Consider the following 27,810-nt stretch of genomic DNA (forward strand, 5'->3'; position numbering starts at 1 on the left):
GGCCAAGGAAGGAGGGGGGATAGGAGGAGGAGGAGGGTGGAAAATGGAAGGGAGCTGGACGGGAGCCGGGGAGAGAGGTGAGGGGGACGGCTAGAGGGAAGGGGGATGAGGAAGGAGGAGGGGGATGGAAAAGGGGATGGGCCGAGCTCAGGTTACGCTGGGGGTTAGGGGTGGAGTCGAGCTTTCTGACCGCCTTCCTCCGCACGAAGCCTCCTGGGACTTGTAGTCCTCTGCCCCGCCTCGGGCAGGCCCAGCGAGTTTCTCACGTAGTCACTGCCGGAGGCCCCGTCCGAGACCCCGCCCATTTCTCGAGGGACGTCCGAGAGATAAATACGCACGCGCATCAGGGAGGGGTCTTCGGGAAGATGGACTACGACTCCCAGAAGGCAATGGGGCTGCCGCGACTGCGTAGCGGCGTTTCGTCCCAGCACCCTACCCCCACCTCTTGCTCCTCCACCGCCCTGGCTTTCTCTAGCTCCAACCGCCGAGGGAGTCGGAGCCGGAGTCGGAGCCGGAGCCGGGGCTCGAGTCGGGGCCGAGCTGCCCCCTTCCCTGCCGGGCACTGCGGGCCGAAAGCGAGGGCCACCATGGGGAGCCCCGGGGGCGGAGCGCGCTGAGGCCCGGGTTCCCTCGGGGGGCGCCTGAGTCCAGGTGCGGGAGGGGGAGGGGCGTCAGGGAAAAGGGAGGGGCTAAAGGGGGAGGGAGCCTGGGTGGGAAAGGGTTTGGGGAGGGGGAGACCAGCGGCTGGAGGAGGGGCTGAGAGAGGGAGACGGGCGTTGGTGCGGGCGTGGGGGAAGGGAGGACGGAGACCAGGTGCGGGGGAGGGGCCTTCGGGGGCCAGAAGAGGCGGCTGGGGAAGGGCAGAGCCTGGGCGGCGGTGGCCCCACGAGCCTCGGGCGGTGGAACTCGCGCTGTTGGGGGAGCTGGTCCAAGGTCACCTTTGCATTGCCCCGGGGCGGGGGGGAGGGCGGTTTCCCGGGGTCTTCTCCCTCCCCAAGGAGGGCTCCCTTGTCCTCTCCTCGGTCCTTTCTGGGCCCGCTGTGGACGCGTCTCCTCTCGGTCGCTGCAGGTGAAAAACCCGGTCCTGGTGCCTGGCACAGCGAGTCCGGGGGCTGCTCCCGCCGCCAGACAACATGGCCCACCTGAGGGAGTTTGCCAACCAGGTAAGGGCCGCGGGCCCCCCTCTCCGCCCGGGCTCCCCCTCCCCCGAGTTCTGCCCCCACAGTCCGGAATTGGCCCGGCCCGGATCCATCGCGCTGCAGGGGGGGCACCCGGGGGCAGCTGTGGGCTTGAGCCGGGCTGGTCAGCGGGCGCGAGGGCGGCGCTGTGGGGAGATGCACAAGTCGGGGGTTCGGGGGGGCGGGGGGGGGGGGAGAAGGGGGGAGGGCGGAACCGGGCCCAGAAAGTGTGTGCCCGGGTGGAGACAAAAGGCCCGGGAGGGCTGCTGGGAGGCTGTGCTAGTGAGAAAGAGGTGCTGAGAAGCGGGGGCAGCCGCGCCCCTGGTGCACGGGGGTGAGGGTCCCGCTGTGACACAAGTCAGCCTTCGGGCTTCCCACCCAGGGCCGCTCGGGGCTCGGGACCTGCAGCCTCCCTTAGTGCTCCCGGGGAGAGGCCAGGGGGCTGATGGCGGGAAGGACGCGGTGGCGCAAGGGCTCCTGGGGCCTCTCCTGGCCTGTCACCGGCGAGATGCCCTTGGACGCCACCACGGTGCTGGCGACTTGCCCTATTGCCTGCTCTTGGCCTCGTGAGGCTGGGGTCTTTCTGGACGGCTCATCGCCCGCCTTTCTGGGGCCTTGTTGCCCGCGCCTCCCCGCCTGCTCGCCGCCCACACCGAGCTGCTTGTCGCCCGCGCCCTCTGGGCCCCCTCGTTGCCCGCACCTTCGCCCGCCCCTCCTGGGCCCCCTCGTTGCCCGCACCTTCGCCCGCCCCCTGCCTCTTGCCTCCTCTGAGGTTTGCTTCCAGGCCCTTGAGCCCCCACCCCTGGGCCGGTAGGTTTCGCACCTGTTCCCTCAGATCCTTGGGATTTGTGCGATTTGTTTCCCGTTTGGAGCCTCCCGTGTCGCCCCCAGCCGGGCCCTGAGCCTGCCGGTGCCGAAGCAATGCTGGATCTCGTCCCCAACGGGCAGTTTGGTTTTATTTCCAGCTGGAAATTCTGGCGCCCCCCCCCCCCCCCCCCCCATGAAGAAGCCAGGACGCAGAGCCCGCCCCAAACAGCCGCGGACACGCAAACGCCAGCGTGGCCCCTCCCCCTGCCCGCGGGTGCCGCTCTAAACGCCTCGTGCCACGGGGCCTGTGGGCAGGACACAGATGCCCGGCTGGCGCCCAGGCTGACTGTCTCGGGGCAGGCCGGGCCCTGCGCAGGAGCCCCAGCCCCTCGCCTCCTTTCTGCGGGTCACCCCGAGGCTCCGGGACTGGAGGAAGCTGCCCTCTGGTGCAGCGTCTCCGAGCAGGGGAGAAGGTGCCCGCGGGGGCCGACGGTCATTTATTTCCAGCAAAGGGGCACGTGGAGGGGCAGGTGTTGAGTGGAAAAGTGGTCCTTGGGGGATCTTCTGTCTGCCTGGGTTCTGAGACGGTTTGCACGACACAGGCCCCACAGGGACCCGCCCCCGAACAGCCCACGTGATTCGGCTGGGCCTCAAGTGGCCCTGGCGAGCACCAACCCTGCTGCCTCAGTTGGACTCATCTGTAGAACGGGAGTAAGAGCTCCTGTGACCCAGAGGCGTGAGAATCAGCTTCCGTCAGGACCTCAAGGTGCAGCCGTCTCCGGCCCTTGCCAGGGATGGGGGCGATGCCGAAACCGCCTTTGGGCCTCTGAGCCCGGCTCCCAGGGCCCGCTCTCGGTGACCCCGCGACCGTAGCTCTTGGCAGACAAGGCCGTGGGCATCGAGGGCAAAGCCGGCCAGAGCCAGGGAGGCGGCTGGCAGCGCCTGGACTGGAGAAGACAGGGCACGTTTCAGGCATCGGGAGCGCGGGCGAGATGCCCACGGGGGCCTTTCCTCGGTCCTCGCCGGTCACTGGGAGCCCCGCGAGCTTCAGTCCTCCTTCCCTCGCAGCGGGCACGCCCCATCCCAGGAGCCCTTGGGCTTTTTCGTCAGACTCCTTCCCCGGGAAACGGGGCTTACCCCGTGCGATGGAGGGAGCTTCAGGCAGGCCTCGGACCATCGGGCCCCCGGAAGGACGGCCCTCGGGTGGACACAGCTGGACGAGAGGAGGTCCCTTTCTCAGCTGAGGAGCAAGTGGCCCGAGGGCACCACGGTGCCCCGAAAATGGGCAAATCGATGCCCTCCACACCTTCTTCCAATCCTGGTGGCATTGAAGGCGTCGGGAATCCCTGGGCTTGGTCAGAGTCCTTCAGTGTCCAGTGGCCCCAGACCTTCGGGGGCTCCCACCGCTACCTCAGAAGTCTGCACTGGACTCCAGCCTCTTGCGTCACCCGTCCTCATCTTGCCTTCCCCTGTGCCCGTGTCTTTGTGCACACACGGGGGCACCCACACCCTCCCTTGCCCTCACCTGGATCTCTGCTCGGGAGCTGGGAACCTTCTAGAGGCCTGAGGGTCCCAGTGAGGTCCCGGGCCCCCCGCCGTGTGTCTGGGCCTGCTCTGGAGGGCACCATGGGCACAAAGCCACGAAGGGAGGGGCGCAGGGACCTTGGAGTCCGTTAGTCCCGCCTCATCTCGTTTGTGGCTCAGAGGAACGTCTGCTGGGCTGTGTGACTGGCAGGGCCCCGCCCGCCTCAGTTTCCTCATCTGTAAGGTGGGGTGGTTGTCGGGAGCGGGGGCCCTCCCCCCTGTGGCCCGCCCAGGAGGGGCTGCCCCGGCAGGCTCGGCAGGCTCCCGCCTCTCTCCCCAGCACTCGCGCGTGGACCCCGAGGAGCTCTTCACCAAGCTCGAGCGGATCGGGAAGGGCTCCTTCGGAGAGGTGTACAAGGGCATCGACAACCGCACCAAGGAGGTGGTGGCCATCAAGATCATCGACCTGGAGGAGGCCGAGGACGAGATCGAGGACATCCAGCAGGAGATCACGGTCCTCAGCCAGTGCGACAGCCCCTACATCACGCGCTACTACGGCTCCTACCTGAAGGTGAGGGGGATGGGGGTGGGAGGGGGCTTCTCCCAGGCCTGCCCTGAGGCGCGGCTAAGTGCGCTCACCCCCCTCCGGTGCCCCTCCCCCAGCGCCTCCCATCCTGCACCCGAGCTAGCCGAGACCGGAGGGGGAAGGGGCCGGCCGGGGCATTGGCTTTCAGGGGTCCGGAGACCCCCTCCTCGTCCCCTTGCTGCCCGCACCGGGGGCAGCCTATAGGGTGGGCTCTCGGGCCGCAGTCTCCATCCTCAGTCAGGAACCTCTGGGATCTCTGCTCCTTCCTCTTGGAGGGATCTTGGTAGACTTGGGGCCTTGGGGGTCAGTGTCACCGCCCCCCTCGTTTCTTTGGGCGTGCCGGAGGAGGGGACTGCCTTCTTTGTTTCCTGGTTGGGAGTTCTCGCCGGCGGGGGAAGGGACTGCTGGCGGGCAGGACCCTCTGCCCGGGCGCCGTGCCAGGAGGTGCCCTGTCTGGAGGCCAGACCGCTTGGGCAGAGCCGTGGGGCCGCTCCCCGCCCCGTTTGTCTCCCGTCCTCACCCCGTTTTCCCTTGTTTGCAGAGCACCAAGCTGTGGATCATCATGGAGTACTTGGGTGGTGGGTCAGCCTTGGATCTGGTAAGAACCCGGGACGATGATGGGGCTCAGCAAGGGGGCGGCGTGCCCGGGGGCCAGTGGGGGAAGGGCACGCCCCTTCAACCGGAGCCGCTGGGGACAGGAATCGGCCCCGTGGGCTTCTGCGCGGGCCTTTCCCCCTTGAGGGCCCTGGAATCCGGGGGCCCACGTGCTGCGGCGTCCTTGCTCGGGCCGGCCCTCCCTTCAGGGCCAGCCTGGGCTCCCTCTCACCCGCCTCCTCCTCACACCGCGGGATGGGCTTTCAGGCCTGGGCTTGCAGCGGGGGAGGGAAAGCCAGGGCCGGGTTTGCCAAGGGGGCCTCAGACCCCTGCTCTTCCATGTTTTCCAGTGTTAAGATACACATTTATTAGCTTAGTTTTTTTTCTTAATGGGGAAAATACTCTTTTGATGGAGCCCGACACAAGTCTGCCGCAGTGACCGCCTTCCGAGGCCCGGCTCGGGGGGACCTGGCGGGGGGGGGGGTTTGGGGGCTGCGTTCGGCAGCCCGTCCTCCCGAGGAGCAGGAAGGGGGGGAGGGCCCTGAGGCCGGCCGGGGGGGTTGGCGCACGAGGTTCAGGGCGGCCGCTGTCCCTCTGTCTCCAGCTGAAGCCCGGGCCTTTGGAGGAGACCTACATCGCCACCATCCTGCGGGAGATCCTCAAGGGGCTCGATTACCTCCATTCCGAAAGGAAGATCCACCGGGACATCAAAGGTTTCCTTCGGGGGGAGGGCACGTCGGTGGTTCTTTCTGAGACAGAAAAGCTGGGCCCGTCCCACGGGGTCTCCAGCGTCCACACCCTGGACTGCCCAGAGGGGCCTGGGGGGAGGGCACCGTGCGTGGCAGGAGGGGCAGCAGAAGGGCGGGTCTGGAGCAGTGGCAGGGCCCTTCTTGGGGAAGGCGCTTTGCTGGCCCAGTGTGCCCAGCGGGCATTTTGTTCCCAAATAGGTTTCTAGAAAACCGGCTGGCAGCTTAGCTCTAGAGAGGAGCGGCGGCCTTGTCCTGCCTTGGGGGCCCCCCAGACTGTTGTCTTGCTCTTTCGTGGGCAGCAGTGATTGAGGGAGAGGGGTCTGGGCTGGGGGCTGCCTTAGCCCACTTGGACGTGCTTTGAGGAAAACTCGGGGAGACGGTGCCCACAGAGGCCCCCCTGAATCCCCGTGGCACTTGCCGCCATGGGAGCCCCCAGAGACGTGGCAGAGCGGGCCCCCAGAGGCCTGGGCTCTCTGACTCTGCTGCTCGAGTCCCAGGGGGCCTCGAGCCTCTCGCTCTGACCTGCCGGGCTCTCCATAGAGAGGGCACGTGACCCCCTCACCAACCTCAGAAAGATGGCCGCTTGTGTCCTCAGTGGCAGGTAGGGCGGACGCTGGGGCAAGCTGGCAGCCCTGACAAGGGACAAGGACCCGGATGTCCACATTTTAACAGGAAAGACCCTTTGGTTGAGAAGGGAACTGGGGGAGCTGGGGGGTCCTGGGGGCTGTGGAGGGAGCAGAGCTCAGTCTCCCCAATCCACAGTGGTCGTGGGCTGTGACCTCCAGGTGACGGGTGCCTGGGGTGCTGCCCCTGGGCCCGCTCCTCGGGCCCCCCGGGTGCCTGCGATGCTCTCGGCTGCCTTGGGGCTGGAGGGGCCTTCCCGGCTCCCCGGAGCCCCTCGGCCGCGGCCTGCTGGGCCCCGGCTCTTCCTCTCAAAGCGGGGACCCTTTCGTCGTCTCCTCTTGGCTGAAAACCCGGGTCCGGCTCCAGGCTCCGTTTGCTTCGTTTCCACAGCTGCCAACGTGCTCCTGTCCGAGCAGGGCGACGTGAAGCTGGCCGACTTCGGGGTGGCCGGGCAGCTCACGGACACGCAGATCAAGAGGAACACCTTTGTGGGCACCCTTTCTGGATGGCACCCGAAGTCATCAAGCAGTCCGCCTACGACTTCAAAGTGAGCGGGGCGGGGGGGGCTGGGGGGTCGGGAGGGGGGCCCACAGCCTCTGTCCCCAGACCCACAAGCTGGCGCCTGATCTTCAGGCCTCTGGGGATTCTCGTTCCAGGCAGACATTTGGTCCCTGGGAATCACAGCCATTGAGCTGGCCAAAGGAGAGCCGCCCAACTCGGACCTTCACCCCATGAGGGTTCTCTTCCTGATCCCCAAAAACAACCCCCCCACCCTGGAGGGGCACCACAGCAAGCCCTTCAAAGAGTTTGTGGAGGCCTGTCTCAATAAGGACCCGCGGTTTGTGAGTATCCCCGCGGCCCCCCTCTGCCTTTGGGGCCGCCCAGTGCCGCTCCACGGCCCCTCAGACTTCTCCCTGCCATGCATTCAGGCTCCCCGGAACCTGAGGGACGCCTCCAGGCGGCCTCGTGGCGTTGGGCAGCCCAGACCCCTGGAGGTCCCCCGCCCCCCTCCCCTGGTCTCATAAGGGAGCACATTGGGGGCCGTCCTGGAGCCAACCCCCCCGCCCTGCCTCGTGTGCCCTTGCAGAGGCCCGCGGCCAGGGAGCTGCTGAAGCACAAATTCATCACGCGCTACACCAAGAAGACGTCCTTCCTCACCGAGCTGATCGACCGCTACAAGCGCTGGAAGTCGGAGGGCCGGGGGGAGGACTCCAGCTCGGAGGATTCTGACATGTACGCAGGGGGCCCCGGGGGTTCGAAGGGGGGGCCCCGGGGGTCAGGGGGCATCCTTGCTCCTCCCTTCCTCCGGGAGGGCCCAGAGTTGGCCTTTGGGTCCGAAGGGGCAGGTTCCCCTGACCCTGCCTAGTCCGTGGCCCTCCTGCCCCAGAGTGAATGGCCTCCCCCGGGTCCGTTACTGTAACCGCCATGTGCTCCTCCTTCCCAGTGACGGAGACGCCGAGGACGGCGACCAGGGCCCCATCTGGACGTTCCCCCCGACCATCCGCCCGAGCCCCCACAGCAAGCTGCACAAAGGCATGGCCCTGCAGGCCTCCCAGAAGGTGTGGCTTTCACCCAAACGGGGCTGGGACCGGGGTTAGGGGTGGGGATGGAGAATAATGGGCCCAGACAGCAGGGAGGACGGGCCGGTGCTGACTGGCGCTGGAGCTTCTGGGCCCCCTCGGCTCAGTGACTGAGCTCCAGAGGGGTTCCCCTCGCTGACCACTGAGCCACACACCCCGAAGGCTCCTGTTCCCTCCTGGTCCCGAGGCTCCTTTCTCAGACCCTGCTGGCCGGGATCTGTGCCTTGCCACCCAGAGCCCCCGGGGTCTTTCCAGAGAACCTGCCTTTTCCCTCCTGCATTTCTTCTCATCACACTTGAGGGTCCTCGGGCAAGGTCCCTCCCACTTTGTGTCAGGTGGCAGAGGGAGGGTCCGGGGTGCTTGGGGGTACACTGGGCCCGCAAGTTCCAATCCAATCTGAGGCACATCCTGATGTCTGCGAGCGGTGCCTGAAGTTGTAGGAAGGGCGGCCTGGGGGGAGGCGGGCGCGGCCATTCCTGTGCTCTAGGGCTCTTGTCGGAGCCCTCACAGCTCCTCCCCTCCACGCGCCGGAATAGTCAGCGCAGGCCCGGCCTCCCTGTGCTCACTCCCCGTTTCTTTGGCAGTCCGCAGAGCCCATCAAACGGCAGCCACGGTCCCAGTGCCTCGCCACCCTTGTCCGGCCTGTCTTTGGAGAGGTGAGACCCGTTGGGCAGGGCACGTGGGGCTGGGGGGTGGCCAGAAGAAAAGCGGCAGCCGGTGGCGCTCCCGCCCGTCTCAGCTGCTGCTTATCACGGGCAAGCCTGGCATTGTCCTAGTGGCTCAGACCCTGCTGGTCAGCAGGGAGAGCTCAGGACGTGGCCCCTGCTCCATGCCAGCCCCTACACCTGGGGGCAGGGGTGAGATGGCAGTCCCAAGAAGGATCGTGCCCTTGGGCTGCCCTGTGACAGAGAGGACCCTTTCGAGGGTCTCCCTCGGCCTGAAGGCCTGAGGAGGGAGTTCCCCTCATCCTCTGATTATCCACGTGGAGGGAGGAAGCTCAGGGCCAAAAGGAGTAAGGGCAGGCTGGGGAGGGTCTGGGGTGGAGGAGGACTTAGGGCTGGTGGACCAGCTGCCGATTTGGTGCTGAAAAAGCAGCCCTGGAGGCCTTGAAATGAGAGGGAATCAAGAAGAAATGCACACACATGACCCGGAAGCATGGGAGGTAGTGGAGCGCAAGAAAAAGTACGGCAAGCTCTGCCCCCCTCCCCCCCCCCTTTGGGTCCCCACCCCAAACTCTGGAAAATGCACCAGACCACAAGATGACCAGGAATCCAAGGAGAAAATCCCCTGCAAACCCTTCTTCCCAACTAGATGGGCAGACCTTGGGCCTGGGTCCAGCCCAGAGGGAATCCCAGGGAGAGGCTGGGGACCAGGGCAAACCCCCCCTAACTCCAAACCCACGCAGGGGGCAGGAATAGGTGCCAACTGGCTGCTCTGAACTGCCCAACTGAGCTTGGGGCAGTTGCTGGTCCACACTGGGCAATGATTCTTCCTTCACCGGCCAGTTCTGGGTCATATGATGAGGGCGGGCTTAGAAGCTGAACTCAAGCACGAGAGTCCAGGCTGAGAAGCAGTCCCTGGCTTTAGCCCGTGGGTTTAGCGATGAGCAGGTTCAGAAGCAGAGACGTGAGGGTGCCGGTCCAGAGGGATCACCGGGCAGGGGTTGGAGACGAAGGGAAGCCTGCGGGCCTGGCGGGGGCTTTCCCACTAAATCCTGCAAGTCTGCTGGAAATCCCGGCAGGCCCAAGCATACAGGTGCAACTGTATAAGACACTGGGAAGCGCTGAAAGCTCGCAAGCCCCGCCAGATCTTATCAGACTGGGATAACCTATCACTGAGTACCATCAAGAAGGAAGCAGCAAGACCTTCTGGAGGAACAAAGGCCCGACTTGGGAAAGAACTGCAAGGAGGAGCAAAAAAGACCACTGGTATAAGTTCAAGGTTTTTATAAATGAGAACACTCAAAGGAAAACTGGGAAAAGGAAAAAGTTATGGAAGAAAAAAATGGAAAGGAAATTAACAATTTGACACGAGGTAAAAAAGCTTGCCAAGCAACAAACTGAAAAAATAGGTGGACCAAGAGAAGTTCATGAGATAGCAAGAATATTATCAGAAGAGTGAAAAAAAAAAGCAGAAACGGAAGATTATCACAGTGACTACAACTGATCCCGTGACTGAAAAAGGAGCCTAAACATATTTCAAGAGATCTTAAAATGGTCCAGATCTCTTAGGCTCTAGAGGGCAAAGTGAAGATACGATCTTACAGTCGTCACCTAAAAGAACCTCTAAGATGAAAGCTTTCAGGAGCAGTTGAGCAAAAATCCAGAGTTACCAGGACAAGGGAAAAAAATTACTGCAAGCAGTCACAAAGACTTTTACTAGAGTCGCACACACCTTGGCAGTACAGCAAGGGAGAGTTTGAAACAGGTTATTTCTGAAGACAAAAGATAAAGGTTCACAGCCACCTATAACAGCAACGAAACTGCACGAAATGGACACTTAATAGAGGACTTCGGAGCGTTCCTGATGAAAGATCAAAGCTGTGTGGTTATTTTGAAGTGCAAGCACAAGAGTGAAAAAAGAAACCCAGAAACATAAATGGGAACTAGCCAGTGGGACCAAGAGCCATCTGAAAAAAAGGCTCTGGGGCTACAGCTTATGCTCATCAAATCGGTAAAGCTGACAAAATAAACGCAGTTGTAGGGAAACAGGCATGTTACAGTGTACTTGCTTAATGGAATATTGCCGTACCGTGAAAAACTGAGCGGGACAGTTCAAAGAAATCTGGGAAGACCTGTTAGGAAGTGACACAAAATCACCCATTGCACAGGCTGCTTTCAAGGCTTGTTCTTGCCTGTTTCCTTTTGAACTAACTACTTCTCTCTGTGTGTGTTTTTTCCTCTCCATCAAATTGTTGTTGCTGATTCTCTCTCCCCAGCCCATGGCCCAACTGAAAACCAAGAAGGGGGACAACCCCGTCACAAATGTTGGGAATTTGTCAGTGACAGACCCATCCTTGTGGGGACCCACATCCCAAAATGGGTCTCTTCCTTTGCTATGTCTATGAGCACCTCTTCATCGATCATTGCTTGAGGAGTTCCCCAGGTTCTTCTGGCCGCCTGCATTACGGTCTCTTAGGGATGAAGTCTTGCCATTTGGGGAGGTTCAGTAATTTTCCTTCTATTTGTAGACCATTTGTGGTGTCTTTCCTATCCCCCGATTCTAAAATCTTTGCTTAGGCCTGCCCTTCATGGTGAAATCCTTTCTCAAGGCCATCCCCACTTTCACTTGAGGGTTCCCTGTGGAATTTGATGCTCCCCCCAAGACCCCGGGTCTCTTTTGTCCACTTCAGGTGGGTGAGGCTCTGGGATGCCTGCCCCTTCCTCCCTGTTAATGTGGGCTTCTTCCCACACATTCTCGGAGAGGGCAAATACACTCCAGAGAAGTATACTTGCAACAAGGATACTTACAACAAGGTGTTAATGGAGTTAATGAGATGGTTCTCTAATTCCCATAGATACTTAGTACTCAGCGTGGTGATGTCATGGTTCTCCAGTTCCCATAGATACTTAGTACTCAGCATGGTGATGTCATGGTTCTTTAGTTCCCATAGATACTTAGTACTCAGCATGGTGATGTCATGGTTCTCTAGTTCCCATAGATACTTAGTACTCAGCGTGGTGATGTCATGGTTCTCTAGTTCCCATAGATACTTAGTACTCAGCATGGTGATGTCATGGTTCTCTAGTTCCCATAGATACTTAGTACTCAGCATGGTGATGTCATGGTTCTCTAGTTCCCATAGATACTTAGTACTCAGCATGGTGATGTCATGGTTCTCTAGTTCCCATAGATACTTAGTACTCAGCGTGGTGATGTCATGATTCTCTAGTTCCCAGATACTTAGTACTCAGCGTGGTGATGTCATGGTTCTCCAGTTCCCATAGATACTTAGTACTCAGCGTGGTGATGTCATGGTTCTCTAGTTCCCATAGATACTTAGTACTCAGCGTGGTGATGTCATGATTCTCTAGTTCCCAGATACTTAGTACTCAGCATGGTGATGTCATGGTTCTCTAGTTCCCATAGATACTTAGTACTCAGCGTGGTGATGTCATGATTCTCCAGTTCCCATAGATACTTAGTACTCAGCGTGATGTGATGGTTCTCTAGTTCCCATAGATACTTAGTACTCAGCATGGTGATGTCATGGTTCTCTAGTTCCCATAGATACTTAGTACTCAGCATGGTGATGTCATGGTTCTCTAGTTCCCATAGATACTTAGTACTCAGCGTGGTGATGTCATGGTTCTCTAGTTCCCATAGATACTTAGTACTCAGCATGGTGATGTCATGGTTCTCTAGTTCCCACATATATTTAGTAGTACTGAGTGTGGTGATGTCATGATTCTCCAGTTCCCATAGATACTTAGTACTCAGCGTGATGTGATGGTTCTCTAGTTCCCATAGATACTTAGTACTCAGCGTGGTGATGTCATGGTTCTCTAGTTCCCACAGATACTTAGTAGTACTCAGCGTGATGTCATGGTTCTCTAGTTCCCATAGATACTTAGTAGTACTCAGCGTGATGTCATGGTTCTCTAGTTCCCACAGATACTTAGTACTCAGCGTGATGTCATGGTTCTCTAGTTCCCATAGATACTTAGTACTCAGCGTGGTGATGTCATGGTTCTCTAGTTCCCACAGATACTTAGTAGTACTCAGCGTGATGTCATGGTTCTCTAGTTCCCATAGATACTTAGTAGTACTCAGCATGATGTCATGGTTCTCTAGTTCCCACAGATACTTAGTAGTACTCAGCGTGATGTCATGGTTCTCTAGTTCCCATAGATACTTAGTACTCAGCGTGGTGATGTCATGGTTCTCTAGTTCCCACAGATACTTAGTAGTACTCAGCGTGATGTCATGGTTCTCTAGTTCCCATAGATACTTAGTAGTACTCAGCATGGTGATGTCATGGTTCTCTAGTTCCCACAGATACTTAGTAGTACTCAGCGTGATGTCATGGTTCTCTAGTTCCCACAGATACTTAGTAGTATTCAGCGTGATGTCATGGTTCTCTAGTTCCCACAGATACTTAGTACTCAGCGTGGTGATGTCATGATTCTCCAGTTCCCATAGATACTTAGTACTCAGCGTGATGTCATGGTTCTCTAGTTCCCATAGATACTTAGTACTCAGCGTGGTGATGTCATGGTTCTCTAGTTCCCACAGATACTTAGTAGTACTCAGTGTGATGTCATGGTTCTCTAGTTCCCATAGATACTTAGTACTCAGCGTGGTGATGTCATGGTTCTTTAGTTCCCATAGATACTTATCACAGTAGTACTCAGCATGGTGATGTCATAGTTCTCTAGTTCCCACAGATACTTAGTGATCGCTCAGCGTGGTGATGTCATGGTTCTCTAGTTCCCACGTAATGGGTGTGCTGTAATGCTATAATTGTAATAGAGTATTTAAGGCTTGTTTAAAGTATATTCTCCAGAGCTCTGGCCCTCTACACATCCTGGTTAGGAGAAAAGGCCACTTCTTCCTCCTCCTTCCTCTGTTCTTCACTTGCAGATGACTTCTACCTTCCATTCTTAAATCCTTCTGAACAGAACCAGCCCCACCAACCCTGTGTTCTTCACATTTAACTCCCTTATTACCTTTGAAGGCGACCCCGTCTCCCCCAGCAGAAGGTTAGCACTATGTCTGGTACTGCCCCTTCTAATTCTGATCACTCGGGGACATTTACTGTGCTCTGTTCCATTCGAGGTCAGTGTCTTCGTCTGGGCCGTTTGCCTTTGTTTACCGTATCCCAAGGTCTCTCTCCTATCATGGGTAGGAGTCCCAGGACTGGTGGCTTCTTGGTCCCACCACGCGGTTTTTTGGTCTGTTTTTTACCATGAGCACTGAGGAGTGGGACTGGGACCGTCCTGGGCTTTGCCATTAGGGATTTCTTTCAGCTGGTGACGCTCAGTTTGCCTTCTGATGCCAGAAGATTTGGGCAGTTTTTATTAGTGTTTCTTGAAAGTGCACAATCTTTGTCGTTCTTAGTGTTCAGGGAGTGTCTAATGATTCATAAAATTGTCTCCCCTTCACTGGTTAAAATAGAAATAGAATAAGTAGCTTAGAAAAGAAAGGGCTATTTCTTTCCATCAGAGCTTTTCATCCAATTTCGTTCTCCACTTCTGCCTTCGATTCCCCATCTTCCGTCCTTAGACTTGTGGAGATCCCTGCATTTTTTCGGCTCAGTGGCTTCAATTCCTGACCCGAGGCTTTGGGGCAGGACCAAGCTCTGCCCCCTGGGGCCTTTTGGGGGGTGATTGACTCTGGAACTTGGGGTCCTTGACCACCAGGTGCCAGGGCTCCGGGGCTGGGCTCTGACACAAATGACTCCCCCAGGGCAGAGTGGGGACTTGGCTGGAGCCCAGCAGCGGTCCTCCTGGCCAAACCTAGATTCTCCGTGCAGGCTGGGCGGGCCCTCTCTGCTGACCTTCCTAGATCTCCATGGGCAGGGAGCCCTACCTCAGGCTTGCCTCAGACCGCCCTGGAGTCCTCCCTCCCTGGGGGGGGCAGAGATGTGCCACCTTGGAGCCCTTCTCTGGGGCCCTGCCAGCTTCCTGCCGGGATGGCTCTGTCCCCCATGTCTGCTGCCCCCGGTGCTATACCACGTAGGCGAAGGAAGAGCTCAGACCAAGGCGGCCACTCTGGCTCTTCAGCCCTTGTGCTCCACAGGCTCATACTTTGGAATATTGATGAGGAGCAGATTGTCCCCACCCTGCTCGGGATCCCCCTTCCCCCGGCCCCTCGCCATCAGAGGACGAGGCTCGGCCCATCCCGATGTTCGGTGCCGTACGAACGAGTCCCTCTGGCCCTCGGTTTGCCTGGCACACAGTTGATGCTTAATAAATGCTCCTTAACTGATCTGTGCAGCTCAAAGAGAAGCACAAGCAGACGGGAGGCAACGTGGGAGCCATGGAGGAGCTGGAGAACGCCTTCAGCTTGGCTGAGGAGTCTTGCCCGGGCATTTCCGACAGACTGATAGCACATCTGGTGGAACGGGTCCAGAGGTGAGTGGGCCCCTTAACCCCCACCCCCACCTCGGGCGGTGGCTGGGTCGGGCCAGGACGGGGGAGGCCCCGGCTCTCCCCCTCCCCCAACGGCGGCTCTTTTCTCCACAGGTTCTCCCATAGCAGGAACCACCTGACGTCGGCTCGCTGACAGGCGTGGGGAAGGCGGCCGGTGATGGGCCGTTCCCCAGCTTCCTAAGAACTGACCTCAAACCCTTGCGCTCTGCCTCTGGGGGCCCCACCGCCGGGCCGGGCCCCACAGCGGGCTTGGGGCGCCTCCATCGGCAGAGAGCCATCGTCCTTGTCGTTGTCATTGTTGCTGTCGTTCCTCTTCTGATCTGGGCGGGGGGGCCCGCCCGCGGGCAGCGGTTCCCCAGACGGGCGAGGTGGGCGGGGGGGCACTGGGTGCTGGCTGGGCGCCCCGGCCTCCCCCTCCCCAGTTTGCCGGGCGGAGGCCGAGTCGGGCGGCTGGTCCTTGCCATGTTCTGGGAGAAGGTGGGAGGGGTATGAGCAGCAGCTCAGAGATGGCAGCCCCGCCCTCCTACCCCCACTTGGGGCACAAGGACCTTCAGATGAGGGGGGTGGTTGGCCCCTCCTCCCTCCCCCCCCCCCCGCTGACTGGGCCCCTTTGGGGGCAGAATGCATTCTGCCCCCAAGGCCCCCTCCCCCACCCCGGTCCTGTCTTGTTTGTGATGGTGGTGTGGGGTCAGGCCCCGAGTGTTCGTCCTCAGCGCCGGAACCCCCGCGGCGGGGGCGGCGCGTGTGTCAGAGCTAGAACCCTCACTTGTGTCCTCCAGTATTCAGATACAGATGTGGAAGGGATGCTTTCAATAAAGAAATGACCCGAGACCCGCCTGCTCTTTACCCCCTCGGAGGGCTCCCGGAGGCGTCCCTGACCAGAAAGGAGGCCGAGCTCGGTGCAGTCACGAGGCCTTTATTACTCGGAGCCACGTGTACCCACGTGCCTCCCCCCTTCCCCTGCCCCGGGAGGGCTCGCGCCCAATAACTTATATTCAGACCCGCTTGTCGGGGCCTTGCCTTGTAGGACACAGCTAACAAACCATGAGACTCGGGGCTTGGGCCTCCTAGGAGCAGGCACAGGCCCGGACCCCCCATCTCCCCACCGGGGCTGGGCTGTCCCGCTGTGCCCAAGTGCTCCCCAGGTGCTGGGTGACCTGGAACCAGACCCACCTGGAGCTAGCACCTTCGTCCTCACCCCAACCCAGAGGGAGGTGGCAGGTGGGATTCTCCCCATTTTACAGACAAAGGAACCTGCCATAGAGGATGCCTGGGGGGGGAGGGGGGCGCTGCTTCGCTCCCACCGACATTCTTTCCCCACATCGACATACGACAAACTCCTCCAGTGACCTCCTGGGGCTCTAATGGCCGACACAAAGGGAGGCCGTCCCTGGCTTGGGCCACAGCAGAGAGCCCAAGGCCCTTGGGGGCCATTGCTTTCTTGTCCATGTGAGGGGGGCTCCGGGGACCTTTGTGCCCCACCACCGGGGGAGCCGCAGGCAGAAGCCGGGGCTCCCCCTGACAGGTGGGCGTGGAGGAGCTGGGAGGCCCCCACGGCCCGGACCCGCTCTCCTGCTTGCCCCCGCGCCCTCCTCGCAGTCCCAGTCCTGCGGCAGCACGCAGCCCTCTCTCCCTTTTCCCTTTATTCATAAATTTCCAGCTCCAGCCTCTCCCCCTCCAGGGCCCGCGGGTGCCCCCCATCAGTGTGTGCGGGAATCTCTGTCCTCGCTGGCCACCGTCTGGCTGCTTCTCCCGGGAGAGTTGGTGGCTCTCTTGATCACTTCCATCCACCTGGGAGAGAGATGGGGGAGTCCCGGTGACGGCCCAGAAGTCGGGGGCTTCGGGCCAGGGAAACGGGGGGCGCTTCCATTAAGCTTCCCCCATTCTGCGGGGGACCCGGCCCTGATGTCTGGGGGCCAATGGCGGCCACAGGACCCCCCCCCCCAAGCCCGCAGGAGGGGAGTTACCTCTCAAACGTGTACTTGCTCTCAGCCCTGAAGAAGTAGATGTGAGACTTGAACTGAAGCTTGAAGACAAAGTCCTTGTGAAGGCCGTCGGCCTGCCCGGGGACGCTGATGGTGTAGCCCAGCAGGGGGAGGCTGGCCAGCGGGTAGTCGTCCTGGAAACGGCCCCGGCATGCCTTAAAGCCCGGCCTGGGCAGCCCCTCAGGGCCCCGGCAGGGCCACATCTTGACCATCCGAAAGAAGCCCCGGCAGTCTGGGTCTTGTGTAAAGTAAATGCTGCCGGCCGCCTGCCCGCCCTGCGCCCGCCCGCCCTGCGCCCGCTCGCCCTGTGCCCGCCCCTCCTCATCGGTCCCCCTGGCCGGCCGCCGCGGGACGGGCCATTTGGGAGCCACGGCCGCTTGCCCTTGTCACCAGGGACACATGAGAACAGGGTCGGCCCGGGCTGGGGGTTCCTGGGGCTTGCCCCACAAAGGGCAATGGGGGGGACATCTAGGGAGAGCGGCTCGAATGAGCTCGACTGGGCCCTCCCCCTGCCCAGGACCAGCCTGTGCCCACTCTTGGTACCTGGTGCGTTTTGTAGAAAAACAGGCAGAAGTTGGTGAACACCACCCAGAGCTTCTGCCAGCCGCTGCTGTTCTTGAACTTCCTCAGCAGGTATCCCGAGAGCTGGTTCTGGGGGGGCACAAGGGACAGCTGCATCGGGCAGAACCCGCCAGCGGCTCCCCGCCGTCCCCCTCGCCCCCCGACCTCCGGGGTCACCAACGGGCCCATCAGCAACACTGAGGACCCAAGCCCGGACAGCCACAAGTGGGCGCGGCGGGGGCCACAGCCGCGTGGGCAGAAAGAACAAACGAGGGGTGGCCGGGACCTTACGTGGCCGTCGGCCCCCCGGGGCCACCTTGCCAGAGTCATGACAGTCAAAAAGGTCACAAGGAGAGAAGACACAGAAGGCAGACACCAGAGGGGGAGGGGAAAGCCAAGCCAGCCCACCCACCTGTCAGAAGCCGGGCCGGGCCAGGACCAGGGGCCCCGCTGCGCCCGCTCCGGCTCGGCTGGGGGAGGGCGCGCGCCCGTCCTGCCCACGGCCGTCGGGGCTCCCCGACTCCAGCCTCGCGGGACGAGGTGCCCGGGAGAGAAGGGACCCCGACACTATCTCTACGGAGTCCCTGAAACTCCCCAAGCCGGGGGAGCCGTTACCTGAATCATGCACAGGTAATCTGTGAGGGAGAGGCTGTGATTCCGGTACCAGCACACATGGGTGATGGTGTTGGCCTTGGGGCCCTGGCCCAGCAAAGAGCGAGGAGGGAGCTCTGGAGAGACAGCAAGAGAGCGCGGGACTGAGCGGGCGGGGAGGGCGGGGGGCCCGGCGTGGGCGGGCTGGGAGGGGGAGAGCCCACAGCGCCGAGCCCGGCCAGCAGCGGAGACGCAAGCGACAGCGCGCGACACCGACGGCACGAGAGAAAGCACAGAGAGCGGGGCCGGGCCCCAGAGACCTGCCTACGTGGGGGCTTCTCCCCAAAGTGCCCGGGACCCCCGCCCTGGGGCGGGCCCGGTCTGACGGGTCAAGTCCGGGGGATGCTTCCAAACGGGGCCTCGGGAGGTTCTGCACCAAACAAAGCGCTCTCCTCCTCCCACAGTTTACCAGGATTTCAGAGGGGGAGGCGGCCGCCAACCTCGGAACATGGCACTAACGAGGCTCCAGCAATGGAGGCCGGGCAGCCCCCGTCCCTCCGCCTGACCGGGCAGGCCTTCGAGGCCCTGGGCCTGGCTCTGGGTTTAATGCGTGGCCCAAGGGGGCAGGAGCCACAAACCGGGCCCAGAGGCTCCCAGGGCAGCGAGACTTCCGGCGGCAGCTGAGGACGTTTGTCCCGCTCCCCCAGGGCTAGGAAGTTTCTTTATTTAAAGGCCCACAGGACAAAGTTTTGTTTTTACTCTAGTCCGGCCTCCAGCGGTCTGAGGGACAGTGGCCTGGCCCCTAGTTAGAAGGTCTGAGGACCCCGGCTTCAGGCCGTGGGGCTGCCTGGGCCCGAGACTCCCGGCTCAGAGATGGGGGCCGGGTGAGGAGCCGCGAGGGCGCCTTCGGGCCCCAGCAAGCCGCCCCGTCCCCCGCCCCGCGCCGCGCCTCGGCTCGCCCTGCCCGGGCCCTCTCGGCCACGCGGAGGAGAAGCCAGACATGCGGGGAAGGCCGGCGTGGCCGGGGGCTCCCGGCCCGAGAGACGGGCGGGCAGGAAGAGATGAGGCGTCAGCCCCGGCGGGTACCTCAACGGCCACACTGTGGTCAGCCATGGAGACGCTGGTGTTGCGGTACCAGCACACGTGCATGGTGGTATTGGCCCGGTGCAGACTCGGCCTGTCCAGGGAGCTATGGGAGGAGTGGGCATCCTCTTCCGACTCCTGCTCTCCAGAGACCTCGCCCGAGGGTCCTGGGGAGGAGAAGGGAGCAGCGGCTGAACCCGAGGGGAGGGCGCGGGGACGCGTCCTGGAGCTCACCAGCGCCCGGCCGGGCCCGACTGCCGCCGACGGGGCCGCTCGCCCCGAGCTCCTGCAGACCCCCTGGGGAGAGAGACGGGAGGCGGCGAGGGCCCGAGGAGGTCCTGAGGCCCCCCACTTACTGTTGGAGCCGCCGCCCACACCGCTGTCCAGAAGCGCCACGGCCTTGTCACTGGACTTGACCAGCTCGATGGCGAGGCCCAAATCGTCCATCCATTTGCCCATCTCGAGGCGGGTGCTACAAGACAGACGGGGGAGGCTAGCGAGCCTGCCCGGGGCACACCCCCCCCCTCCAGTCTCGCCGCCCCCCAGCCCGGGCTCTGCTCGGCCGGAGCCTACCTGGCGGCCACCACGATGGTCTTTGGGACCGAGTAGATGGTGAAGCAGTGGGGCACGGACCACTCGTTGTCGGTCTCCTCCACCTGCGGGCACAAAGAGCACCTGAGCGGGCCCCGCCCGAGCCCCTTCCGGGCAGTGCCAGGCCCTAGGGCCGCTACTTCAGGGCACTACTCTGGCTCTGGGGGACAACGCTACGGGTCAAGCCCTCGGGGGGCGCTAGCGGCCGAGCTCGCTTCTTACTCACCGGCGGCTCCAGCACTATTAACTGTAAGGCAAGCACAGGGACAAGGTCACCGTGAGCACGGGCAGAGGCCCCGGCTCGTCCGGGGCTCGCGCTCGGCCCTCCCTGCCGGCCCCCACTCACCAGCATGCCGTGCAGGGGCAGCTGACCGTGGATCTTGAAGTGGTTCGTGCCCGTCACGCCTTTGCTCGTGTACAGCAGCATGTCTGAGAACTGAGAGAGGCAAAGGTGGAGCCCGGGCCCGACCGGGGCCGGCCCCAAGGAGCTGGGAGTGAGGCCGGGGCCAGGGGCTGGGGGGGCGGGCCTGGCTCCAGGAGCCCTCGTGCCGTCCCCGGGGCCTGAGGAAACCAACTGAGATGTGACCGGGGAGCCCGTCTGCACGGGGAGCTCCACCCACAAGCCCCCTCGGACACGCCCGACCGTCGGGGGAGTCAGGGGTGAGACCCCCGCCTTCTCCGCAGCAGTCACCACAACACCAAGGGAGCAGGCCCCACAATGGCCCCTGGCATGGGGGGCGGGCCCCACAATGGCCCCTGGCTGGGGGGAGGGCCCCACAATGGCCCCTGGCGGGGGGAGGGCCCCACAATGCCCCCTGGCGTGGGGGGAGGGCCCCACAATGCCCCCTGGCGTGGGGGGAGGGCCCCACAATGCCCCCTGGCTGGGGGGAGGGCCCCACAATGGCCCCTGGCGGGGGGAGGGGGTGGGTGGGCCCCACAATGGCCCCTGGCAGGGGGAGGGCCCCACAATGGCCCCTGGCGGGGGGCGGGCCCCACAATGCCCCCTGGCGGGGGGAGGGCCCTTGGTCCCGAGCCCCTCCCAGCCCCGAGGGGACCACTTACCAAAAAGAACATTCTCTGCTGGAAGCCCTTCTTGGTGAGCTTGTACAGGCAGCCTTCCCGAATGAACTCCTGAGACACAAGAAGAGGAGGCTTGGCCGGGCACCCAGGGACCGGCCCCGTGGCCCCTCGGGGAGGAGGGACAGGCACAGTCTGGTTATTTCAACTGGGGAACGAAGGGCTCTTAAGCTTGTGGAATAACCGATGGAAAACTCCTGTGTGAGAAACCCTCAGCGGGATGCTCTCCGAAAGACCTGCAGCGCCCCCTGGAGCGCAGGGCGCGCGAGGAAGAGCCCCGCCCGGGCTCCTGGGCTGCTCTGTGATCCGGGGCTGCTCTCGGCACTGGGGAAAGGGCTGCCCACACCCAGAGAAAGAACCGACTGCGGCCAATTAGAGACAAACAGACACGGTTTCATTTTTCGTGAGGGTTTTTTTTTTGGGGGGGGTCTGCTCACTTTCACAATGTGACTTTTATAGGAACGTTTGTATAACTTCACCTGCGCCTTCTCAATGGGGGGCGGGAGGTGGGGAGGAAGGACAGAAAAGAAAAGTTTTTCTTTTTTAAGTTTTAAAAAAGAAATGTAAAAAACTGTTTCACGCGGAACGGAAAATTGTTTGGAAGAACAGCATAAGAAGTGTTAAAGTTTCTCCTCATGTGGGCGTCAGGTAGCCCAGAGCCAGGGAGCTGCTGAAGAATCGGCCACGCCCTCCCTTCTACCCTGGGATTTCCTCCCCCTTGACCTTTGACGCCATTGCTCTGCCCTGACCGCCGAGGAACAAGTGGCGCCCCCTGGCTGTGGAGCCCCTGCTTAGCTTGGGCCTTCACCCGTTAGCTGCTGGGCAGGGGGCGTCTGACCTTGGCTCGGTTTGGGGACGGCTCCTTTCAGCTAATATGAAAACCCGGTCCCCGGGGCCAGAACCCGGCAAACTGAAGGCCTTGCAGGCCCTGCAGGCAATGCCAGAATGTGCTGACTCGAAGCCCTTTCCGAGGAGAAATCCAGATGCAGATAAACAAAAACGCTGCTTATGTCCGAAAGCCAATCGATGCTCAAAGTCCCCCAGCTCGGAAGGAAGTGGGAAGTTCCGAGAGAGGCTTTGGGGGGTTGTGAACGATGGGATTTGACTGAATAAGAAAAGCAGAGGCCGGGGCCCTGAAGTGGCGCCAGGATCTCAGGGACAAGGCGGCCCAGGATCATTCACAAGTGCAAAAATGGGAACCCGGCCTGGGTCCTGCCCTGACGCCCCGCTCTGACCGGGCCCGCAGCCGCCCCCAGCCCTCCTTGTCTCCGCAGACACGGGCCCCTGCGCCCGCCCGTGGGCCGGACCTGCGGCTGCAGCTGCGGGGAGTCGGACTCCCAGAGCCCCCGGAGGCCCAGGGCACAATCTGCAGGAGCGGCCGGAGGCCCGGCAGGAAGGTCCCACCCTCGAGGCCCCACATCGCTAGAGACGGAATGAAGGAGAAAGCTCCCTGGGAGTCCCTGCCGCCCCGATCGCGCCACCCATGACAGAAAGAACGTGCGCCAAAAAAAAGGGCACTTGCCCTGCCTGGGATGACGAGGTTGTCGATGCCGACCAGGTCGTGCTGGAGCTCGGTGAGTTTCTGGAAATTCTCCAGGCGCAGGAGGCTGTTCTGCAGCTGCAAGGTCATCTCCGAGATGTTGCGGAGCGCACCTGAAACGCGAGAAGAGCGTGGGTCACTGCCCGGCACCCCCCAGCGGCCGCGGGCCCCTTGGCTTGGGCAGAGAAAGGCTTCTCGGGCAGCTCCAGTGCCCCCAAGCCTGGGGGTGTTCCGGGACCCCGTTCCCTTCCAAAGGACCAGTGCTAAGTGGCCGAAGCTCCAGCCAACTGCACTTTTCTCCACAGAGAACTACACGAGTTCTGAAACTTTCATTGTGTCCCAGGCTCCTTTGGTAGTCCGTCTGGGGAAGCCTGAAGAGCCCTGTGGAAATACATGAGATTACCAGAAACAAAAAAAAAATTATATAGAAATAAAAACTTAAAAATTTTTTAAAAATACAACAAAAAACAAAACCACAGACTTCAGGCTAAGAACCCCTGCTACAGAAAGAAACAATTTAAGTTCAAACAAGTCCTGGATCAAAAAAAAAGTGTAGACAAAGTGACATAAGTTATCCGGCACATTAGGGTTTGCAAAGCCTTTGATCTTGGGTCATCTCGTGGGCTGAGAAACCCCGTCCCTGACACTGCGGGTGCCGGGAAGAGGTGGCAGGGCTGTGACGGCTCCCTTAGGGGGCAGAGTCCACGTTCTCCACCCTCCATCTCTCTGCCCTGTCGTCTCTGCTTCACAAACGGGGCGAGGTGGCAGTGGCCTCTCGGCTTTTGCCGATACTCCCCAGGGGAGGCTCTCCTTGCCACCCCCACCCTGAGGACAGGGCCTAGCCCGGACCAAGACTCGGTAACAGACTGGTCCGGAGGGCCAAGAACCAAGGAAGGTGTTCGCTGGGGCTCTGGGTGCTGCTACAAGAATCCAACAGGAATTCCAAAAGCGGAGAAAAAGGGAAGGTTGTTCAAGGTCATTACAGAACTGAAGGCAGTTCCTCCATGTTTTAGATGGTATTTCTTTTTTCTATTGCTTCCTTCTGGATCTTACTGATGATCTACATAAACAGTAATGATTTGTATGTTTGTTTTGTATTCCTGCTTTTAATCCAAAACTATTTATGTTAATTTTGTTGCTGCTAATGATTCTCTGAGGGTTTAAGTATATTGTATCATCTCTATAAATATCTTAGCCATATTAATCATATCATAGTATCCAAAAATAGAGATGGCCTTTCTATATCACTATTCTCTTAATTTCCTTTTCTTATCTTAGTGATTTAGCTAATATTTCTAGAACGATGCAGAATAATAATAGTGACAAAAAGTTTCACTTTGTTCGTTCTTAAAAGGCAAGGTTCTAAAGCTGCTCCATTATATACAAATCTGGGCTTTCACATTTCAAATGCAATTTTTTCATACTATTGAACCATTTCTCACTGTCTCTTAGTGGTTTTTTTTTTAATTTTATATGACAAGAATGATTAATTCTTTAAATGTTTGATGCAATTCCTTTGCATGTCCTCGTGTTGTTGTTGGTTTTTTAAAAAGCCAATTTTAAAACGGCTTATTCAATTTCTCCAATATTGTTGTTGTTGTCGTGAAAGCTTGGATATAACTTAAATCTTTATAGATGTCCTCCTAACTTCAGGGCTGGTGATCTATCCGCTGCACCAACTAGCTGCCCCCCATCTATTTCTTTTATATTCCCAGTTTTGCTACCCGATAGTCTGTACTAATGAATGAAATTTCCGGATTTTATTTAATCACTATTCATTCTGATATATACATATATATATGTCATTTATGTATGTGTATGTATATGTGTGTGTGTCTGTGTGTATATATATATATATGTATCTATCTATATATATATCTATATATATATATATATATATATATATGTATCTATATATATCTCACATTTTGGCATTTGAGTATATACTGTTTATCCTCATACTGCTCCCTAACCTAGTATGTTCATGGTATAAAGGAGTTTTACATTTGAAAATGGCTTTGCAGAGCATCTTGTTTCATTTATTTAAAATACCGTTTTGTAATAAGATGTAAATTCTTGAGACAGATTGTGACATATGTGGTGTCTGGTGCTCAGAGGATCCTTGGTGGTGTTTAATACAAACTTTGTAAAGTCCTTTAATGAATTCACGATCTCATTTACATGAGTATTTTCTCCCTACTGATGCACAAAGCTTTCCTTTTCAAGTGCTTGGGAGACTTTGGTGGAAGACCATAGGAACACCATGAACATAGGGGCCGGTGTTCCAATGCCCCCCATTCCCCAGCAGGTGGCACCTCTAGGCTTTGGGGTCACCACAAGCTTATTAGAACCTAGTAGGGAGAGACACGGTGGTGGTTCTGGGGCTCCCCAGATTTTAACCAGTGCCAACCTGGTCGGCTTCTCTGAGGTCGTCAATTTTCTAAAACCAACCTGAACCCAGAAAAGACTCCCCCGCCCCCTTGCCACAAAGTGCCCAGCCTCTCCTTGGTGTACGGGCACTAGTCTGGCCAGCGGTCTGTGCTAGTAAATGTCCCAAGCAGGGGAACACCTGCAAGAATAAGGGACACTTGCTTAAAAATGAGATAACTCTCAGACTACCATGTGCCCACATCTCCCTGCGGGGCTGGGCTTTCTACATCCAGCCGGCCTTGAACATCCCGGTATTTAGATGGAGATGACACGAAGAGGCCCCTGTGCTCCCCTAGCCGCAGGGCTGGGGCCTCGCCCCTGGGACCTCCTGGGGCACACAGGCCAGTTCACTCCGCCCAGATCATGACGGGCAGGATGGAGTCAGTTCCTGGGCTGCTGTTCCAAAGTGGAAGCTACAGTTTGTCCTGAAGGGAGCCCCTGGGGACCCATCATGACCGCCCGGCAGTTACTTGGCAGGGGGTAGGAGGGACTTCTAGCAAGTTTCTGCTCAGTATCCAGGGCTCCTGGAAACCAAGCGGCGACCATCTGGCCTTTCTCACAGAAGAGCCCCCTCCTTCCCCATCCCCCATGGAAGGCCCAGCCCCCCTTGCTCCCAGCCCCCCTCACTTACTCTTGCAGTCGGAATAGTCTGGGTGGCCGGGCATGTAGTATCGGCATAAGCGGCCTAGGACCAACTTGTAGTAAATCAGTCTCTGAATGGGCTTGAGAAAGAACGTGTTGAGCGGCAAGTAGCAAACTTTCTGAAGCTCAAATTCCCTGTAGACCATCTCCAGTTTCCTGAGGCACCTGGTGGCCTTCTCCAGTTCTGTCAGAACCTCATCATGCTTCTGGAGACAGCCGGTGAACGCCTGTGGACACCAAGGGCAGCCGTCGGGATCCTCTGGGCGCAGCCTCAGAAACCCCAGCTCCTAACTGCCGGGCAGCCCACGGGCCAGCTCCCTCAGGAGGGAGAGGGTAGGGAGCAGAGCCCTCCTGCCCCCGGCTCTCACAACACAAACTAAAGCTGCGGGCACGCCCCGCAGAGAAGCATGCTGGGGTCCTGCGGCCCCACAAAAGGGGGCAGGGAGAGTGCAGGCGAAGTTCTACAAGAAAGGGGAGCACGGCCGCCAAAGGGGCCGAGGAGGAGCCGAGTGGAGCCTCCAAAGGGAGCACGCTGGGCTCTGCACTAGCAACCTCTCCCCTCTGAGCACGTCCATCCGAGCCTCTGGTGCTACTGACACTACCTGCAAACAACCAAGCTGTCACCAGGTCGCAAAAGGGGAAATTGGACTTTCTGAAGCCACCAGGAGCAGCCAGAGTAAGGGAGTCTCTGCTCTCTTGCCATGTTCCAGCCTCATTCACCTGGACCCCTCAGGCCCTTGACCTTTCAGGGAGCTCTCAAACCCCTCTATAAAGGGCTTTATAAGTTGAGGCTCTTTGCTGGTGAGCAGGGCTGACAGCAAGCAGTTCCCACCCTCCCAAGTTATTCACTTGAATCATCCAGCCTCCAAAAAGCCCCCAGGGAAAGGGACTTCTCCAAGACATGCAGATGAGGGGTTTGCTGGGTCTTCTACTTTATGCTTCAGAAACATCCCCCAGTGAGGAGATGGGCTGTAAGTAGGCAGAAGAGAGGGCCTGAAGGGAAGCCCCCAGGAGCAGGCGGCCATCGCTACCTTCAGACTGTGCATGTTCTTCAGCATGATGTCGCCGATGCGCTGGACGTTGCCCTTCTCGTGGGCCCCGGTGGCTCCTTCCCTAAGAGGCACAGACAGACAAACAGTCAGACCAGGCCCTCGGACGGGCAGGCACCCCAACGGGAGTGGCTGTGATGGCAACCAAGGGGCCAGACTCGGGCTGACCGAGACGCCCGCCCCGATGGGGCACTGGTGACACAGGGTTCTGGGCAGGGGGCCGTCTGTAAACAACTCGGTTCCCCCGACTTCCCTCCAGACACGCACCTACAACCTGCATGTCTCTACAGGTCCCTGATGACCAGACCACCACCAAGACAAGAGCTGGTCTGCATCCCATCATCGGGAAAAGCCAGAGTCCGAGCCCCGCTTTGCTGGGAGACCCTGAGACAACCCACGTGTAAAATGGAGACAACAGTGCTGGGGACTATTCACCTCACGGGGTTGTTGGGAGAAAAGGGCTTTATAAACATTAAAGCCCTGTTTAAAAAAACACTCACTTGTAATTATAGTTTGAATATATATAATTACAAATGATAATTCTACTCTTTCTTTGAATATCATGATTTTATAGGCTACTGTTTACCCCCTTCAGCTATTAGTGCCTTTCTCACAAAATCACCTCAATAGAATGGAAGCTTTTTGAAGGCAGGTATCATTCTGTCTTTGCACCTACAGCACTTCACACAGGGGCTGGCACACAGTAGGCACTTCATAAATGCTTGCTGATGAAATGAAGTTCTCCCCTTCCCAAACAGCATTTAAAAATTGATTTTACCTAACACAATCCCTTTCTCCAGCACCATCCAAAGTCTGGAAATTAATAATGGTAATCATAATTTCCTCCTTTTGGAATGCAGCTGTGGTTTGCCATGGGGAGGGTATCCCGAGTGAGAAAACTCCTGCCAAAGGAGAGTGGAACCTGCTGGGGGTCTCGTAGCCAGGAGGCGTCAGAGATGGAATCTCCCGACAGTGAGGCAGATTAACTGTCTTGGCAGGTAGACTCCCAAGTACTTTGTATTGTACAGTCATTTTAAATGGAATATCTTTCTATATCCTGCTGCCGGGCTTTGTTAGCAATATATAGAAATCCTGATCATTTATGTGGTTTTAATTTATATCTTGCAACTTTGTTGACGTGGTTAATTGTTTCAACTAGTTTTTTAGTTGATTTTCTTATTTACCAGCATGCCATCTGCAAAGAGTGATAGTTTTGTTTTCTCGTCCATTCTACTTCCTTCAAAATCTTTTTCTTCTCATCGCCTTAGAGCTGATATTTCTAGCATGACACTAATAGCAGGGGTGGGAATGGCCCCCACTTGCTTGCCCCCACCCCTCATTGTTATTGGGAAGGCTTCTCGCTTATCCCCCATTACAGAGAACGAAGCTGGCAAAGGCCCAAGAACGGCACCGAGGGCAGACAGGGAGCTCCCGCTGTACGGCTGGTCAGTTATCCTCATTCTCCTTTCCAAGAGAAGGAGACTGAGTCTCAGAGAGGCGCCGAGCTCAGCTGGACTCCCAGGCC

The 27,810-nt window shown here is 59.0% G+C and overlaps 2 protein-coding genes across 7 annotated transcripts in view; one reads left to right on the top strand and one right to left on the bottom strand.

Annotated features, from left to right (window-relative positions):
• Positions 1–431: 431 nt before the first annotated feature.
• On the top strand, positions 432–15,565 carry STK25 (serine/threonine kinase 25). The gene is given in 13 exon segments (XM_051991692.1): positions 432–651; positions 1,070–1,163; positions 3,850–4,080; positions 4,637–4,693; positions 5,294–5,402; positions 6,453–6,554; positions 6,557–6,609; positions 6,719–6,904; positions 7,150–7,295; positions 7,507–7,621; positions 8,227–8,298; positions 14,582–14,718; positions 14,830–15,565. Coding segments are annotated over 12 exon segments (1,278 nt in total). The 5' UTR covers positions 432–651; positions 1,070–1,133; the 3' UTR covers positions 14,870–15,565.
• Positions 15,566–15,636: 71 nt separating this feature from the next.
• FARP2 (FERM, ARH/RhoGEF and pleckstrin domain protein 2) overlaps positions 15,637–27,810 on the bottom strand; it is a 94,509-nt gene continuing 82,335 nt past the window's right edge. For 2 of the 6 annotated variants that reach the window (XM_051991686.1, XM_051991685.1), the window contains 12 exons: positions 26,268–26,349; positions 25,226–25,463; positions 22,147–22,277; positions 20,610–20,678; positions 19,894–19,983; positions 19,774–19,794; positions 19,530–19,612; positions 19,313–19,428; positions 18,960–19,123; positions 17,265–17,372; positions 16,704–16,855; positions 15,637–16,527 (listed from right to left, as the gene is read on the bottom strand). In XM_051991686.1, coding sequence (XP_051847646.1) covers positions 16,437–16,527; positions 16,704–16,855; positions 17,265–17,372; positions 18,960–19,123; positions 19,313–19,428; positions 19,530–19,612; positions 19,774–19,794; positions 19,894–19,983; positions 20,610–20,678; positions 22,147–22,277; positions 25,226–25,463; positions 26,268–26,349 — 1,345 coding nt within the window. In that variant the 3' untranslated portion in view covers positions 15,637–16,436. Of the gene's footprint in view, positions 16,528–16,703; positions 16,856–17,264; positions 17,373–17,897; positions 18,011–18,959; positions 19,124–19,312; positions 19,429–19,529; positions 19,613–19,773; positions 19,795–19,893; positions 19,984–20,609; positions 20,679–22,146; positions 22,278–25,225; positions 25,464–26,267; positions 26,350–27,810 lie in introns of those variants that run through there. The other 4 variants (XM_051991689.1, XM_051991687.1, XM_051991691.1 and 1 more) reach the window with 4 other exon arrangements.

The sequence above is a fragment of the Antechinus flavipes genome, chromosome 3, assembly GCF_016432865.1.
Source record: "Antechinus flavipes isolate AdamAnt ecotype Samford, QLD, Australia chromosome 3, AdamAnt_v2, whole genome shotgun sequence".
NCBI lineage: Eukaryota > Metazoa > Chordata > Mammalia > Dasyuromorphia > Dasyuridae > Antechinus > Antechinus flavipes.